Source organism: Schistocerca piceifrons, chromosome 1, assembly GCF_021461385.2.
Source record: "Schistocerca piceifrons isolate TAMUIC-IGC-003096 chromosome 1, iqSchPice1.1, whole genome shotgun sequence".
Lineage (NCBI taxonomy): Eukaryota > Metazoa > Arthropoda > Insecta > Orthoptera > Acrididae > Schistocerca > Schistocerca piceifrons.
The window spans coordinates 277,138,529-277,156,707 of record NC_060138.1 but is presented as its reverse complement, the minus strand read 5'-3'; the positions used below and the strand labels follow the sequence as shown (position 1 = coordinate 277,156,707).

Sequence of the window (18,179 nt, the reverse complement as noted above, 5' to 3'; positions counted from 1 at the left end):
ACGTCCACCCGGCCTCCCGCATGCCCACTATACGCCCTCGCTCAAAGTCCGTCAACTGCACATACGGTTCACGTCCATGCTGTCGCGGCATGCTACCAGTGTTAAAGACTGCGATGGAGCTCCGTATGCCACGGCAAACTGGCTGACACTGACGGCGGCGGTGCACAAATGCTGCACAGCTAGCGCCATTCGACGGCCAACACCGCGGTTCCTGGTGTGTCCGCTGTACCGTGCGTGTGATCATTGCTTGTACAGCCCTCTCGCAGTGTCCGGAGCAAGTATGGTGGGTCTGACACACCGGTGTCAATGTGTTCTTTTTTCCATTTCCAGGAGTGTAGTTTGGACAAGAAGAGAATAGAATCTTTCGAAATGTGGTGCTACAGAAGAATGCTGAAGATTAGATGGGTAGATCACATAACTAATGAGGAGGTGTTGAATAGGATTGGGGAGAAGAGAAGTTTGTGGCGTAGGTACTGGGAGATGAAGAAGCTTGCACAGGATAGAGTAGCTTTATGGAGAGCTGCATCAAACCAGTCTCAGGACTGAAGACCACAACAACAACAACATCATATATATAATGACTTTTGAATACTATTAAGGTAAATGCATTGTTTGTTCTCTATCAAAATCTTTCATTTGCTGATTATGCCTATCAGTAGTTAGTGCCTTCAGTACTTAGACTCTTTTATTTAGCTGGCAGTAGTGGCGCTCGCTGTATTGCGGTAATTCGAGTAACGAAGTTTTTTGTGAGGTAAGTGATTCATGAAAGGTATAGGTTATTGTTAGTCAGGGTCATTCTTTTGTAGGGATTTTTGAAAGTCAGTTTAGTGTTGATCAGAATAAGTAAAGAGAGAAATGTCTGACTACGTTCAGTTTTGCTCAGCTGTTTGAAAATTGTTTGTCAGCTTAGTGTTGATCAGAATAAGTAAAGAGAGAAATGTCTGACTACGTTCAGTTTTGCACAGCTGTTTGAAAATCAAACAATGTAAGAGGTTTATCAGCAGAGTAATTCAGCACTGTTGTTTATAAAATTTTTCTAAGGGGACGTTTCGCAGTGTACTGCATTATTTGCGAGTAGTCTGTCTGTCTGTGTGCTGCCTAGTGCATTATTTCGGTAATTTAGGAGTTGTTTGCGTGTCTGCAGAGCATTGAACATGTGTTATTTCAGTAATTTACGAGTAGTTAGCAGGTCTCTAGGCAGTGTGGCGTGACCCCAATCATCAGAGCATGTATTTTTTTGTCAGTGTAATAAATAAACTACGTGAAATCCGTCCCTAAGCGCCGGCCGCGGTGGACGAGCGGTTCTAGGCGCTTCAGTCGGGAACCGCGCGACTGCTACGGTCGCAGGTTCGAATCCTGCCTTGGGCATGGATGTGTGTGATGTCCTTAGGTTAGTTACGTTTAAGTAGTTCTAAGTTCAAGGAGACTGATGACTTCAGATGTTAAGTCCCATAGTGCTCAGACCCATTTGAACCCATTTTCGTCCCTAAGCAAATTGATTCAAAAATAAACAAAGTACACTCCTTCCTCCCTGCAGCAGTCCAGCACAGGCTGAGTAATTTTCGCGCCATTTTCCCTCTCCAAACCGCCATTTTGGATTACGTCATGGAAGGGACGACAGCACCCTCCAGTGGCGGTATTGTGTACTGGGTTAATTGGACTCCAGACCCTGTGGTGGACAGACCAGGTGGCAGTACTGCCTCAAATTATTTAAATATGGACTGCCTGCAAAATAACGACTTAAGTCCATCTTATCCAGCACAGGCTGAGTCGTTTTCCCGCCATTTTCCCCCACCCCAACCGCCATCTTGAATTACGTCACTCAATGGATGACAGCACCCTGTGGTGGCAGTACAGTGTACTAGTTCAGTTGCAATCACACACTGAATGGAGGTACAGCCTCAAATTGTTTAAATAAAGACTTATGTTCAGCACAGGCTGAGTCCTTCTCCCAACAATCCCTAGGAGGAGGTGGCGGTCGGATGACTTATGTTAGTGGAAGTAGCCCAAGTGACCTGTCTTCCCGCCATTTTCTTAGTTTAGTAGAGGTAGCCGTTGTGTGTTGCACTGTCCTGATGGAATTTGAACTTCCCGCCATTTTCTGGGGGAGGGGGCTAGGTTATTGGAGGTTGTCCAAATGACCTATCTTTGCGCCAAATTTAAAACTTTCCAACAAAAGCTGCCATCTTGGATAACAGTATTTGCGTCATCAGCTGACGTCATGGCCACCATCTTGGATGACATCATGCGCTGTTGCTAGGTCTACACGCCACCATCATGGATGACGTCATCGCCTCCATCTTGGATACATCTGGCAACAGTGGAGAATAGGGTAGTGTCCTTGTTGTCCCACTACTAACATATTGTCCATTAGTTTTGTTGTCAATTTGCATGGAACAAGTTGCAATAATTTATAAAGTAGTCCCTGCCTCCAAACAGTGTGATTTTCTTGCACTTTGGTCAACGAAATAAACTGATGTTTCTGTTTCATTTGGTGTTCTGACTCAATAAATGTTGTCAAAGTTAACACTTGATCAGCGTAGCTCCATCCTGGTTGGAATCCAACTTGCTCAGTAGGACGGCACTGAAAGATTAATGGAGTAATCCGATTGTATACCATTTTATCAAGGAACTTATAGTGCTTAGTAGTGCCATTGGGCGATAGTTCTTAGGCTGGTCTGTTGTCTTGGCCGGGCTTGAGTACTGCTATGAGTTTTGATTGCTTCATTTTTTGTGGGACTGAACCAGTGTCAGGGAAGAAATCCGCAAGCCACCTTTTTGCGTACTTCCCACTATGCAGAAGCAATTCGTGGTTGAATCCGTCACTTCCCGGTGCCTTTCCGAGTTTTAGAGTTTTAAGAGCAGGAGAAATTTCATGTATAGAATAAGTTCTTGAGAAGTCAGACTGTTCATTCGTGTTCTTTTTTAGCAAAGTTCGCGTCTTATGTATCTTATATGAATCTTATCCGTTTGTGCTCTTGGTGTGGACAGTAAATGCAATGCAAGCAGTGGAACCAGGTAATCTCAATGATCTCCTGGCTGAAATGAATATTTCTGAAGAACAAACCATACCAGTACTAAAAAAAATATTACGTGTGTTGGAGAGATCTCAAATACAATGTATCACTAAAACTGCATATTATTGTAATAGGCAAGTGTAAATACGGAAAACTCAAAGTATGGCATGTTAGCTCCGCACAAGTGCGAATGCAAATGTGATTGTAAGCGATTGTTACTAAATGCGAAGATGAAAAAAACATCCTTTTTTTTTCTTCCGTTTCGTAACTTGATATGGCTAACCACATGCCCACAGTGAATACATGCAACCGATATAATTATTATTCATCTTGGGATGTCCTGAAGGCTTCACCGCCCATGCATCATTATTTGACTTTTAATTACTAGAGCTCGTACAAAGGGTGATATGTCTGTGACAAATATTCTTGCGGCATTCCCTTGAAACGGTATAATTACTGCAAGTAGTAATACAGGGTTATTACAAATGATTGAAGCGATTTCACAGCTCTACAATAACTTTATTATTTGAGATATTTTCACAATGCTTTGCACACACATACAAAAACTCAAAAAATTTTTTTAGTCATTCACAAATGTTCGATATGTGCCCCTTTAGTGATTCGGCAGACATCAAGCCGATAATCAAGTTCCTCCCACACTCGGCGCAGCATGTCCCCATCAATGAGTTCGAAAGCATCGTTGATGCGAGCTAGCAGTTCTGGCACGTTTCTTGGTAGAGGAGGTTTAAACACTGAATCTTTCACATAACCCCACAGAAAGAAATCGCATGGGGTTTAAGTCGGGAGAGCGTGTAGGCCCTGACATGAATTGCTGATCATGATCTCCACCACGACCGATCCATCGGTTTTCCAATCTCCTGTTTAAGAAATGCCAAACATCATGATGGAAGTGCGGTGGAGCACCATCCTGTTGAAAGATGAAGTCGGCGCTGTCGGTCTCCAGTTGTGGCATGAGCCAATTTTCCAGCATGTCCAGATACACGTGTCCTGCAACCTTTTTTTCGCAGAGGAAAAAGGGGCCGTAAACTTTAAACCGTGAGATTGCACAAAACACATTAACTTTTGGTGAATTGCGAATTTGCTGCACGAATGCGTCAGGATTCTCTACCGCCCAGATTCGCACATTGTGTCTGTTCACTTCACCATTAAGAAAAAATGTTGCTTCATCACTGAAAACAAGTGTCGCACTGAACGCATCCTCTTCCATGAGCTGTTGCAATCGCGCCGAAAATTCAAAGCGTTTGACTTTGTCATCGGGTGTCAGGGCTTGTAGCAATTGTAAACGGTAAGGCTTCTGCTTTAGCCTTTTCCGTAAGATTTTCCAAACCGTCGGCTGTGGTACCTTTAGCTCCCTGCTTGCTTTATTCGTCGACTTCCGCGGGCTACGCGTGAAACTTGCCCGCACGCGTTCAACCGTTTCTACGCTCACTGCAGGCCGACCCGTTGATTTCCCCTTACAGAGGCATCCAGAAGCTTTAAACTACGCATACCATCGCCGAATGGAGTTAGCAGTTGGTGGATCTTTGTTGAACTTCGTCCTGAAGTATCGTTGCACTGTTATGACTGACTGGTGTGAGTGCATTTCAAGCACGACATACGCTTTCTCGGCTCCTGTCGCCATTTTGTCTCACTGCGCTCTCGAGCGCTCTGGCGGCAGAAACCTGAAGTGCGGCTTCAGCCGAACAAAACTTTATGAGTTTTTCTACGTGTCTGTAGTGTGTCGTGACCATATGTCAATGAATGGAGCTACAGTGAATTTATGAAATCGCTTCAATCATTTGTAATAGCCCTGTACAAAAAAAGCGAAACTCGAGGATACCAGCATGGTGTCTGTCGCATCGAGTGTCATCTCGGTTTGACGTCACTTCTCTGCAGCGGCTGCTAGAGGGGGGAAGGGTGGGGCATTCTTCAACGTTTGCTGAAAAACATGGTGGCCATTTTAGAAATCGCCATCTAAGATACAGCTCGTGATTTTCAGATGGAAGGAGGGTGTTGTAACAGAACAAAGAGATAGATAATTACACGAGAGAAATAATGGTGCTTTTCATTAATCAAATAGCTTGATTCATTCCCATTTTCTCCCTTACAGGCGACTTGAATTTCATCCAGTATAATCTTGGTACCTCTGAAAAGAGGAGTGGAGTGCGTGTTAGCGTCTTTAGCATTGAGAAACAGCTGAAATCGTTATAAAGTTGTTTGATCCTAGGGAGGGTTTCTCAGAGATGCTGAAGAAACCTAACTTCCAGACTTTTGAAGACAGACACAACCTGTTCTGAGAGAGCCTAATTACAAAGTTTCCAGAACTAGCTGTAAATTATGACTCTAGGAATATACTATAACCACCTACATACCGCTCGCGTAGGGATCATAAGAACAAGATTAGGTTAATTACAGAGCGCATGGAGGCATATAAATGGTCATTCTTTCCACGCTCTATACGTGGTAGGTATGGAAAAAATTCTAACAACTGGTAGAATGGGGTGTACCCTTTGCCGTGCTATTCACAGTGTTTTGCTGAGTATAGATGTGGATGTAGTAGGCTGGTGGCGTTAACACAATCCGAATGTACTGAGATCGTTCTGAAATATGCTATCGATAAAGCGAGCACCCATGTTGTCTCAGAGAATTTCAAGCAAATTGACACAGTTATCCAGTGTACAGTCGCGAAACTTCTCTAAAAATTTCTTGAAGTTGGCTCTATCGACAGACAAATCTAAAGCTGGACGCTCAAGAACGGCCACAGATGAAAGAAAAAAAAAATTAATCACTGTTCTAGCATCGTTCAGTAAAGAACCAGAGTGAAGTACTTTTTGCAGGAAACTAGGGTCAGCCGGACATCATTACTGAGTATTTTGGCCACACATAAATGATCATGGTGATCTACTGGAGTGGTAGCCACTTACCCCAGGTTTAAATCTCGTAGATTCCTATCCATGGGGCATGTGTGGGCAACTGCGCATGTGGTGAAGATCAGAAGGCTTACACACTATAGGGAACGGATTGCCGATGCTTGTGCTCGCATTCCAGTTCGTGTTTCGCTTAGAGTCCATGAGGAATAGGTGAAGCAGATGACAACAAGAGCCATACAATGTGATGGACAACACGTCGAGCACATATGTAGTCTTTACGTGTCATCACCAGAATTCGCTTTGTTCTGAAAAAAAGTCCGACCTAGCTCGAAAATGAATGAAGACACACTGAAATGAAAGAAACTATTATTTTTCTTGAGTGATTCTCTATCTGTGTGATAGGCCACATGACCACTTGCCGCCTGAAAATTACGAGTTGTATCCAAGACGGCGATTTCCAAAACGACCGTCATTTAGGTAATAGACTCAGACATTTACCCCTTCTCCCATCTCACAGTACTTGACTTTAAATTTTTGTTTATCCACCTGTTTCTGTTTTACAAGTGTTTTTGACGCATATAGACAACAGTGTGTTTCAGACGAGACCAGGTTTCTGCCCGTGACTTCACCTGTGTATGCGTACATCATATATTTCACATATATACGGGGGTGAGGCAGCTAAGACAGCCCATCCCAAATATATCCAGACTGAATAAATATGTCGAGGTGCGGTTTTCGCCAAGCTAAAATGGGCAATATGGCGACTTTCATGACTGTTGCAAGTAATTTTTGTCGTTCATGGTCGTCGAATTACAACTACTTTATTTCTTTCTTTTTTTTTTAATGGAGCCATATACTTTTTTCGGTGACGTTTGGAAGTAGGTTCTAAGGAAGTGTCAACGACACGACGTGTTTGGCGCTTGATCAAATACAGAATCCGCCAGAAAAATATATACACTCTTTGTTGGGCTCTATCGAGATATGGATAATGTCGTTCGATTTGAGTTACGAGTGTGTTGTAGTATGGTCTTTGGCTCAACAGATGTTAGTACTTTCATCACAATATTGAGAAAAATGATGGCTAGAACACGCTTGACATTCGAGCAACGGAAATGTGTTGTGAAGTGGTTTTTCAAGTTTGATAATGATGGTGAAGTGCAACGTCAGTGGAGGTGGGAGTTTGAAACAGAATCGCCAGCCCACCTAACAATTGAACGTATCGTTGACAAGTCTGAATTGCATGGAACGATTTGGAATATTCACTAAGGAAGATCAGGAAGACAGCGTACAGCTACAAGTCCTGCTTCGTCGGCTCTCGTGTTGGAAACGTTTGTTAATTCTCCACAGAAGTTTGCTTTGCAATGTTCACGTGAAGTGGGGGTTAGCAGTACAAGTGTACGAAGAATTCTTTAAGTTGCACGCGATTAATGACGACGATACTGATTGCCGAATGCAATTTTGCGAAAGGTATCAGCAAATAGTACCTGATGACGAACAATTTGTGACGAAAATAGTGTCGAGTGACAAGGCACAATTTAAATTTAAAGGAACCATGAACCGGCATAACAGTGTGTACTGGCCACCGGAAAGTCTGCTGTTTTTGTGGATAAAGTGGTCAATCTACCAGGGGTACATGTGTGGTAAGGACTATCATATAGGGGCTTAGTAGGACCCTTTTCTTTGACGCTACTGTCACTGGAGAATGTACCTGGAAATGTTATGCACATCAATTTTGCCAGGTATACGTGCACTTTATGGAGCTGATGAAGAGGCCTTCTATCAAAATGACAGGGCGCCACCACACTACCACCTAGCCATATGAGCTTCCTTGGAAGACAATTTTCCGGAGCGTTGAACTGGACGAAAAGGGCCCATTGAGTTCCTTCCATGGTCGCCAGATCTAACACCTATGGACTTTTACTTGTGGGGAACTGTGAAAGATAACGTATATCGACGTAAGCCACGCACGCTGGAGGAACTTCGCTAGGAGATTACAGCGACATGTGACTGATGTAGTTGCGGCGACCGCTCGTCGTTCTGTGTGTGTATAGCCGCCAACGGTGAACATTTTGAACACTTAAAGTAACCATGTGCTAAACTGACAGTTGTGCAACATGTGTGATCAATTATCAAATGTAAAATAAACAAATAAGTAATACTTTTCGTTCCTTAAAGTGTGTATAACATTTTTATGGCGGACTCTGTATCATCAAGATAACAGCGCCGCAAACCACCGTCACTCCGACAGGATAAGACGTTCCACGAAAGTCTGCCCTATTATACCAAATGTAAGCAGACTAGTAACTCAGGTGTGGTTCTTGTCTTTAAATGTGCTCTTGAAGCAAATCAGTCTGTGTTGTGCTGTTGTAGCAATAAGATAACTAGCTTCTAAAGCTATTGAGACATTCACTATAGATATGATAGTCGAAAATGTAAATATTGTTTACGGCAAATGTCGCTAAACCATGAGGAGTAGTCAAATGAAAACCAAACATATACCACAGCAGGACCTTGGAACTGTTCCATTCAAAAGTAGTCAGAACGCGTGTAAAGGCATTTATGTCACTGAGAGACGAGATATTCAATTCCTGTTTCGTAGAACGCACAATCGCACCCGCTCTTACGCTTCCTCATCCCAGTGAAACCGACATCAAAGCATGTCTTTCTTCATGTCGCCAAAGATTTTAAAATCACACGGTGAAAGATCCGGGCCATACGAAGGATGTTGCACTGTTTCCCACTGAAGCGTAACTTCCGTCTGGTTGGCAGTGTGGGGGCCGGCTTTATCGTGAAACGGGATGATTCCGTCCGACAGTATTACTGGGTGTTTTGACTTTATGACGCATCGCAGTTTATGCAAAGTGTCTTCATAGCGCTGCGCATTGATTTTGATTCCACACTCGAGGAATTCGACGAGTTGAGGGCCCATGCAGTCGAAGAAGAGCGTAACCTTACGTGGTGCCATCATTTTGAGCCCGAGTTCAAACGGCGAAGCCAACATTGAAAATATCCCACATCTCACTCGCCATGATGACGTCCTTCTTCGACTGCAGAGGCCCTCCCTTCTTCGACTGCAGAGGCCCTCTGCTCGTCGAATTCCTCGACCGTGGAACCACAATCAATGTGCAGTGCTGTAAAGACGCTTCGCAGAAACTGCGACGCGCCATAGAGTCAAAATGCCAAGGAATGTTGGATGAAATCTTCCCTACTTTCCTGTGCCCATATTGCCAATCGGACGAAGGCTACACGTCAGCGACTTATTTGAGAAACACTGCATCATTCTCAGTGTAGCTCGGATAGTTCACCGTTTGATTTTCACATATTTGGCGACACGACAAAGATACGCGTGGACGTCGGTTTCAGTTGGACGAGGAAGTGCAACAGTGAGTGCAGATGTGGATCGGTGAGCGACTGGCAACGTTCTACGAAACAGAAATTAATCGTCTTGTACCCCATTGAGATAAATGTCTTAACTCTTTGGAGCACGGTGGTATACATAGTATACCACCTTTTGAAAATTTTCTTGGCTCTTTGCACAGTGGTTTAACTGCACGACCACCACTCTAATATGCTCACCTAGTTCTCTACTTATCAGACAGATGGCACTCACTGCCTATAAGGAATCAGTTCCCGCCAAGAATTGCATAGATTACAACTGTGAAAGCTGCGTGCTGAGTTGTGCATGGTTTTTGCGTGTGAATAGTGGTTTATAACGAATTTCTTGTTGCGCCTGTGTTTTTTCCATATCTTGGACGTCACAGCTACGGTATGAACCCATGTATACATTCATATGCACAATCTTCCGTTATTTATATACAATTTATTTTGGTGGTATATTATTTGTACCACCGTGCATGTAGCAGTATTCTATTGCATTTCGTTTCCTAGTATAAAATTCGAAATCCTCCGCTACAAAGTTTAGTTTTTAATTGTGTTGTGACTTATTTTAGCTCTTTCTCCATTTTGTTTTGCTTACGTATTCTTTACTTGGATTCAGGCTGTTGTTTGAAAATGAAAATGTCAAGAAGAGGCTTACGAGATGAAGAAATCGAACGATTATTGTGTGAAATTCCATCAGACGAGGATTCCACTGTTGACACCACAGATGACGAATCTGATTATGAAGCAAGCATTGTTGCGGAGGCTATTGTGTCGTCTGAAGGCGAAGTTTCAGAGAGCGAGGAAGAAAGTGAGTCCACTCCGCCAAAACGCGCTGCTGACACAGCGCCAACTTGGGGACAACAATTCAATGCTACCTCAGGAATGCAGTTCGACAGTGAATCAGGACCAAGTGCTTTTATTAGGGACATTGATGATCCAGAACCTATCGATATATTCGAAAAAATATTTCCAAAAGAGCTAGTTCAGCTAATCGTTTTCCAAACAAATTTATATGCGACGCAATCTGGCAAGTCTTTCACTCCAACAACTGACAATGAAATACGAACTTTCCTGGGAATCAACATTTTGATGGGTATAAAGCGTATGCCAGCATACAGAGACTACTGGTCTAGTGCCCCAGAACTTCATGATCGTTATATTGCATCTCTGATGGCAGTAAATCGGTTTGGATGGTTACTGAGGAACATTCATCTGAATGATAACACATTGCATCCAGAAAAAGGACACCCAGGTTATGACAAACTGTACAAGCTGCGACCAGTGATCAAGATACTATCTGAATCTTTTTCCAAGTGTTACCAACCCAGCAAACACCTAGCAATTGATGAGTCAATGATCAAATTCAAAGGCCGCAACAGTATGAAACAATACATGAGAGATAAACCCATAAAGCGTGGTTACAAAGTGTGGATGCTGTGTGACAAGACCTCTTACAACTTGAAATTTGATATTTACACCGGAAAAGTAGGTGACACAGTGCAAACAGGCCTTGGGGAGCATGTAGTGCTGAGTTTGTCCTCTGAACTCGTAAATAAAGGCCATTATCTTTATTTCGACAACTATTTCAATAGCTATAACTTGTTGGCTGGTTTACAGCAGAGAAACATATATGCCTGTGGGACAGTTCAACCAACAAGGAAACATTTACCCAAATTAAAAACAGACAAAGAATTAAGCAGAGGTGAATTTGACTGGAGGGTCAGCAACTGTGGCATCCTCTACTTGAAGTGGAAAGATAAGAGAGCTGTTCATCTCCTTTCAAATTTTCACAGTCCTGAAGTTACTACAGTGACTCGCCGTGAAAGAGATGGTTCACGCATAGAGCTACCTTGTCCTCAAGCAGTGATGGATTACAATGCACACATGAACAATGTCGACAAGTTCGACCAACTGAAAAAATCATATGAAATAAGCCGGAGAAGTAAAAAGTGGTGGCACCGAATATTCTTTCACCTGCTTGATGTCAGTATCGTCAACAGCTATATAATTTGGAAGGAACTAGGCGATAGAGAAAAAATGACTGCCAAAGTCTTCAGGATGAGTATCCTGCAAAGCTTAGTAACCCAGAAAACACCATTGAGGCCATCTAGACTTCATGAGAGTCAAGTCCACGTAAAGAAAAACAAGCCATATGTTTCCTCACGCCAGCGTCTCGACAATTCATCCCACCAGCCAGAGCGTACTACCGCCAGACGTTGTGCGAAATGCAGTACAAAAAAGAAGCAAGTGCGCACTTTCTGGATGTGCGCTGAATGCAAAGTGCCTTTGTGCCTTAGCAAAACAAAAAGGTGCTTTCAAGATTTTCACAAAAAGGAATAAGAAACATATTTTATTTGTAAGGTTTGTAATTTGATTTTGTATTGTAAATGACCAATTGCCAGAAATAAAATTATTTTACATTAATTATACTAATTATTACTGCTTAGAGTAGAATTTAAAGGTGAGTTACAAGCACAAACCAAGATATCTCAAAAACTTTAGGTACGGCCCTAAGTGGCATGGTGGTATATTATATATACCACCATCTAAAACCAAAATCAATACAATAAAAAATTTTAATTCATGTTTTCCTTTATTAGCAACCCCACCAGACATAGAAAATGCATGTTTTATTAAAAAATTAATTAAACATAAAATCTGTGCATCAAAGAGTTAATGCGTGTGGTGATTGCTTTTCAATGGAACCATTTCATGGTCCTGTTTTGGCGGGTGTTCGGTTTTCATTTGACTGGCCCTTGTATTAGATCTGCAGTGCGGTTGTGTGCTGAGGAGTATCCAGATCTTTCCGTGCACTCACAATCTGTCTTTGCAGAAAATTATTAAAAAAAGTTTTAGAAACTTGTAATGTGGAGAACAAAACACGCCAAGAAAAAATAAGAGCAAATGATGAAAGAAATGAAACTAAGATTTTAGCAGTAGTAACACACAATGCAAATGTTATTAAGAAGCGTGTTGGAAGTACGAGAGGAATCAACCAAACGAGTTTTCTGCGAACACTGGAGTTCCGTCGCATTTCAAAAAATGGTTCAAATGGCTCTGAGCACTATGGGACTTAACATCTGAGGTCATCAGTCCCCTAGAACTTAGAACTACTTAAACCTAACTAACCTAAGGACATCACACACATCCATGCCCGAGGCAGGATTCGAACCTGCGACCGTAGCGGTCGCGCGGTTCCCGACTGTAGCGCCTAGAACCGCCTTGCCATTTCGGCCGGCCCGTCGCATTTCACCCTCTTCACAGATTTATGACAATGACTTTCATAATTGGATATAGTTCTCCGAATGTTGTCTATGAAAAATGCAAAGTCATGTTGCATATCTATGTAAAATTTGGCTCAGTTAAGAAACACTGTTTACAAACCATTTGGCAAATGAATATTTGCAGTATGGTCTAATCGCCAGTTGAAAATTCATGGGGACTGGAGGAAGTGGATTAAAATAATATTTTTGGTGCGTGTTTTTCAAGACGCTTTTCAAGTACGTTTTTTTAACATTACCTCCGCTATATTTATTCGGTAATCAACATATTGCACCCCAGCAAGAAATGTGACACATCAAAAAACGGCAGTTTTTAGTATTTGGGAGCGAAAAATATGTGTGAAGCACTACAACGTGCACGAAAAAATTTGTTCACTTCAGGGCAAATCTATCAGTTCTGTTGTGAGCTAATTCACGATTCGCCACAACGAGAACAGTGTTGCTGCAGCGTTGCTACGGGTGCTTATTCATGGGGCATTTGCGAAGAGCGACACATTCTAGGTTGTGGAACTTTTCATGTACGGTGTAATTGTTAATATCATTGATTATTAGAATGTCAGTGTTTATGTAGTGCCTGTATCTTACATTACGATGTCCTTCACACATGCATGAATGTCTAAAGGAACAAACACTGTTTTGACGATTACAGCTGGTGTAAATATTACGAAATATCACGCGTTGCAGAGTACAAGAAAAAAGTTCATACCGAATCCTTTTTCTCGGTGAAAAGTATTCCTACATTGTACACGCCCATTTATGATACTATGTTTTCGAAAATCGTAATCTTAGTTTGTACCTAGTTGATGTTCCTTATTAAGTTGTAACAGTTTTTTGTAATGCAAGAATTTCAACTTTTTTTAAGTTAAGTACTAATTGTGCCTAACGGAGGTTCGAATGAGGTATACCTGGTATACAGGATGTTTCAGAAATGATAGTTAATAATTCACACATAGAAAATACAGGCCTAAAGTAGCTAAAAAGCTCCAATAAACGTGGGTGCGCAAATGAACCGTTGTTAAGGAATCGCATTAATTCGAGTTGGGAACCACCTGTAAACGTTCCTGGATACCGCGGTATTTACGTTGTATCTCAAGGTTTGCGTTCGTCTGTTTGTTAGGCATGGCATGCGCAACTATTGACATTTACACCCCTCCCTCCCCCCCCCCCCCCCCCCCCCCGTGCACTTTGCCGTACCCGTACCGGTATAACAACCACAATCACTTGAGGGCACCATGGACAGAGGTTACACCAATAAAGAGGTCGCTGACATGCACTTCATATATGGCTAAGCGAATGGCAGTGCCCTTGGGACTGCTCGACTGTATGAAGAAACATAAATATAGCAGGTTATATCAGTGCCTTAGAGAAACTGGGAGTTTCGCACACCATGCACGGTAACGTCGAGCCCAGATCTGTTAGACCTCATGTTGAGGAAAGGGTGTTACGCATTGTTGACGAAAGTCAGAGTACTTCAACAACGAGAATTGCCACTGGTAAGGGTCCCACACCGCGCAGCAGTATTCTAAAAGAGGACGGACAAGCGTAGTGTAGGCAGTCTCCTTAGTAGGTCTGTTACATTTTCTAAGTGTCCTGCCAATAAAACGCAGCCTTTGGTTAGCCTTCCCCACAACACTTCCTACGTGTTCTTTCCAATTTAAATTTTTCGTAATTTGTATCATCACAATTGACATTACTATTGAGATGGCTGAATGGTCTCGGCCCGAAAGCCAATAAATTGAGGGGGAAAAAATGACACTGCGGACTCACTCGTGTGCATGGGGCCTAAGGACGGTATTACACTATCAAATTTCTTTGTCAAATACCTTTGTCCAATATCTTTGTCAAAGATATTTGATGGTATAATAGGGAACTTTGTCAAATGTCGTCCAATATTTGATCAAATCTAGGGCCTCACTGTAGATTTGATCAAAGAAGTCGCTTGTCTTCTGTTCTGCAATGTGACATGTTACCACATGGAGCGCTAGCATCGCTGCATTCTGTCATCTGTAGTGTTTTTATAAACATTGCCGGTAAATACAATTGGTGTGTGCCGACAACTACAAAATTAATAGAGATGTATGAAGCTGATGAGGCGCTTTACAACGTGAGGCACGCTGAATACAAAAATAGATTACGAAGATTGGAGACCTGACCTAACCTAACCTAACCCTCTCCTGAAGCAAGGAATCGGAGTGTTACAGTGAGCCTGTCTTCTGCATATGTAGCAGTTCTTAAGTGAATATTGTGCTTTGTGATATGAGGATACACTTCATCGAGCACATACAGAAATGTATGCTCATCCATTCTTAAGTAATTGGTGTACGACTTGACGTCCTCCACTATAAGATCACGTAATAAGTTTTGTTGAATGCTTTTATCGTGTCGTCGTAAAACCCACGGTTTCACCCAGGCATGTTTCCTTTTTTCGCCCGCTTCTCTTCCGCATGTGCACACAGTGCAATTGTGGTACATGCAACTGCTGCGGTTAATAACAAGTTGTTGTTGTCAGCCATCTTGAGCTTTGACGACAAATATGATGACAGTGTAATACCCCTTCTAGCGCTACGTCAAAGATCTTTGTCAAATATATTTGACGGAATATTTGATCACATCTTTGATCAAATCTTTGACAAAGAAAAGAAATTTGATAGTGTAATACCAGCCTAAGTGTGTACGTTGTGCCTTTTCATGGGTCTTTTTTTTTTTTTTTTTTTTTTTTTAAAAAAAGGAGCTGCAAACTCTGTGTATGTTGCAGGTAGCTGAAACTGACGTGTTCACGGGGGTCGCGTGCTGACGGGGTTGATGGTGGCCCTTTTTACTACGGCACATCCGGGCATCCTCCTTCAGTACATTTGTCTCGCTTATATCGATACTGCGTTTGTCGAGTGGAATTAGGGCTTACTGTAATCACCTTATATGTTGAAGTTAATTATGTCCTTTTGTAGGGCGCGAACCTTTGTGGATATAGTCGCATTCTCATCTGTAAAGATTGATAGCGGTATTCATTTGTTCTCGTCATATGTATGATTATTTATCTTGTTATATTTAATGTGAGTAAAATGTAAGTGTTAGCGAGGTCCGAATTAGGACGTTGTATTCTCCTCCTGAGGAAACAAATTTAAGTGATTTTATTCCTTTTTTTAAGTAGCCTTTATATGAGTACATTTTGCCTCCATGTTTGGCGTTTTTATGGCTTCCACGTTAATTAAAATTACTATAAAGGTAAATTTGGCAACGGAGGGTTCCGTATATTTATTAGTTGCTAAGTGGATCCTAAGTTAAGTGCTGGAACCCTACCACTGACGTGTATTTTTTTTGTTTTTTTTTATTCTGTTCGTAGTGAATAGAACGTATATAAAACTTTGGTCCGACTTTCATTCTCAGGAGTGTGACTCGTGATGTTTACATTTGCTCCCACATTTCCTTCCACGAGTCGGGACTCATCAAAGTACGGCAGGGGGATAAAAAATTGGGAGTTGGCAAGCACGCCCAGAATGACGCTGTGACGCGGCAGATTGCCGAGTGAGGGGGCCCGGGTTCGATTCCCGGACGGGTCGGAGATTTTCTTCGCTCAGGGACTGGGTCTTGTGTTGTCCTTACATTCGATCATCATAATTGCCATTACTGTTGAGATGGCTGAATGGTCTCGGCCCGAAAGCCAATAAATTGAGGGGAAGAAAATTACACTGCGGACTCGCGATAGTAAATCACTCGTGTGCATGGGGCCTAAGTGTGTGCGATAGAGTGTGGACTGTGCCTACTCACTCGTCCTCCCAGGGACAGACGTCGTTGCCCTTGCGGGAGGCGGCGCCGGCGGCCGGCTCCCAGGCGCAGGAGGCCACGTCGAGGCTGCCGTCCTTGCGCACGGCGGGCCGCGCGCCGCCGGAGTCCGCAGCCGCCGCCACCGCCGCCACGGAGCGCTTCCTCTGCGGCTGCCTGCGCGCGCCGCCGTCCTCGCCCCCCGCCCCCGCCATCGCCGCCGCCCCCGCGTCCTCCGGCGACACGACGACCGAGGGCCGGCGCGCGTCCGCCGCCGAGTACTTGCGCACTGTCTGTATGCGCGCGACCACGCGCTCCTCCGATGTGGCGCGCGTAGCCTTCTCGGGAGGCGGCTGCGTCGGTGGCGGGCCCACGCCCACGCGGTGCAGGCTCAGCTCTGAAGAGGAGCTGGCGGACGAGTCGCGGCGCCGGTGCTGCAGCGGCAGCGGCGCCGGCGCCGCCTCCTCCCACCTGCGACGCGAGCACGACGGGCCGGGGGCGGCGGAGGCGGCCGGCGGCGAAGCTGGCGGCGGTGCGGGGGCGGGTGCGGCCTCTGCCGGCTGCTGCTCGCCGGCCCCCGGTAGCGCCTCCACCTCCTCCTCCACCGACGCCGCCGCCACCGCCACCGCCACGAGCGGCACAGCTGCTGCCTCTGCCCCCTCAGATGTAGCTGCGGGTGACAAGGGGCTCGACTCCAGAACCGCCCCAGGAGAGCCTTCCACAGCCTCCGTCACCGCCGCCGCCTCCGCCGCCACCACCACCACCTCCTCCTGGCCACCCGCGATGCTGCTGTCTTCTTCTTCCTCTCCTCCGCCCCCGCTGACCCCCGCTTCCTCGCCATCGGGTTTGCTACTGCTCGTTGGAGCAGGGTCCCTGTAATACAGATTGCGTCGTTATAGCTTCGATTCCCAGCAGTACTTCAGAAAAAAGCAGATTTCATACCCAATTTGTTAAGGCTTTCGTGGCCACTTGTTGACAAACTACCTATTGGCTTCTGTCTCTGGTTCTTCCGCCGACGTTCATCTAATGATTTTACTGGCGTTTCGCCAGCACGAGTGGCTGGCATTGTCAAAGTTTCACCCTCCATTGCTGGTGGTGAACTGGAGCCGAGCTCGCGGCCGCAGACTATATGTACCTGGCGCACCAACGTCCGAGGGCTTCTCCGAGGTCATTTCCGGTGCGGTTCTTCTCTTGCTACCTGCGACGGTCGTTCGCCGCAGTACGGGAAGCCAGGATCCGTTTACCTTAAGACTTTCCTCTTTCTTTTTGAAACTGTTCGCGTTGTTTTGTATTTCCACAATTTCTCTGAACAAGCGCGTGTGATAGTACTTCTCTACAGCCAGAACTTCCCTGTCGGCGAAATTTATTAGGTTCTGGCTCTAGAGAAGCACTATCACACACGCTTGTTCAGAGAAGCTGTGGAAATACAAAAACACGCGGTTTCAACAAGAAAGAGGAAAGCCTTAAGGTAAACGGATCCTGGCTTCTCGTACTGCAGCGAACGACCGTCGCAGGTAGCAAGAGGAGAATCGCACCGGAAATGGCCGCGGAGAAACCCTCGGACGTTGGCGCGCCAGGTACATATAGCCTGCGGCCGCGAGCTCGGCTCCAGTTCACCACTGGCAATGGAGGGTGAAGCTTTGACAATGCCAGCCACTCGTGCTGTCGAAACGTCAGTAAAATCATTAGATGAACGTCGGCCGAAGAACCCGAGACAGAAGCCAATAGGCAGTTTGTCATGTTTAATACCCTTGTACATATCTTTAGAAACTCGTTGCTATACGGGGTCTCCCATTTACATTGACCACCGAAAATAACTTTTTGTCCAGAAGCAAAATAAAAAAAATGTCAAGCAAATATTGTTTATCGAA

At 44.3% G+C, this 18,179-nt stretch overlaps 1 protein-coding gene and 1 long non-coding RNA gene across 2 annotated transcripts in view; both read right to left on the bottom strand.

Annotated features, from left to right (window-relative positions):
* Window positions 1-16,442, bottom strand: part of LOC124787725 — a 49,633-nt gene extending 33,191 nt beyond the window's left edge. Inside the window, exon 1 of the long non-coding RNA XR_007015997.1 lies at window positions 16,315-16,442. This is a non-coding gene — a long non-coding RNA (uncharacterized LOC124787725). The remainder of the gene's footprint in view (window positions 1-16,314) is intronic.
* Window positions 16,443-16,511: 69 nt separating this feature from the next.
* Window positions 16,512-18,179, bottom strand: part of LOC124795361 (regulator of G-protein signaling 11) — a gene marked incomplete at its 3' end in the record, with an annotated part of 224,942 nt that continues 223,274 nt past the window's right edge. The window contains exon 13 of the mRNA XM_047259363.1: window positions 16,512-17,181. Within this exon, the coding sequence (XP_047115319.1) occupies window positions 16,512-17,181 (670 nt within the window). The remainder of the gene's footprint in view (window positions 17,182-18,179) is intronic.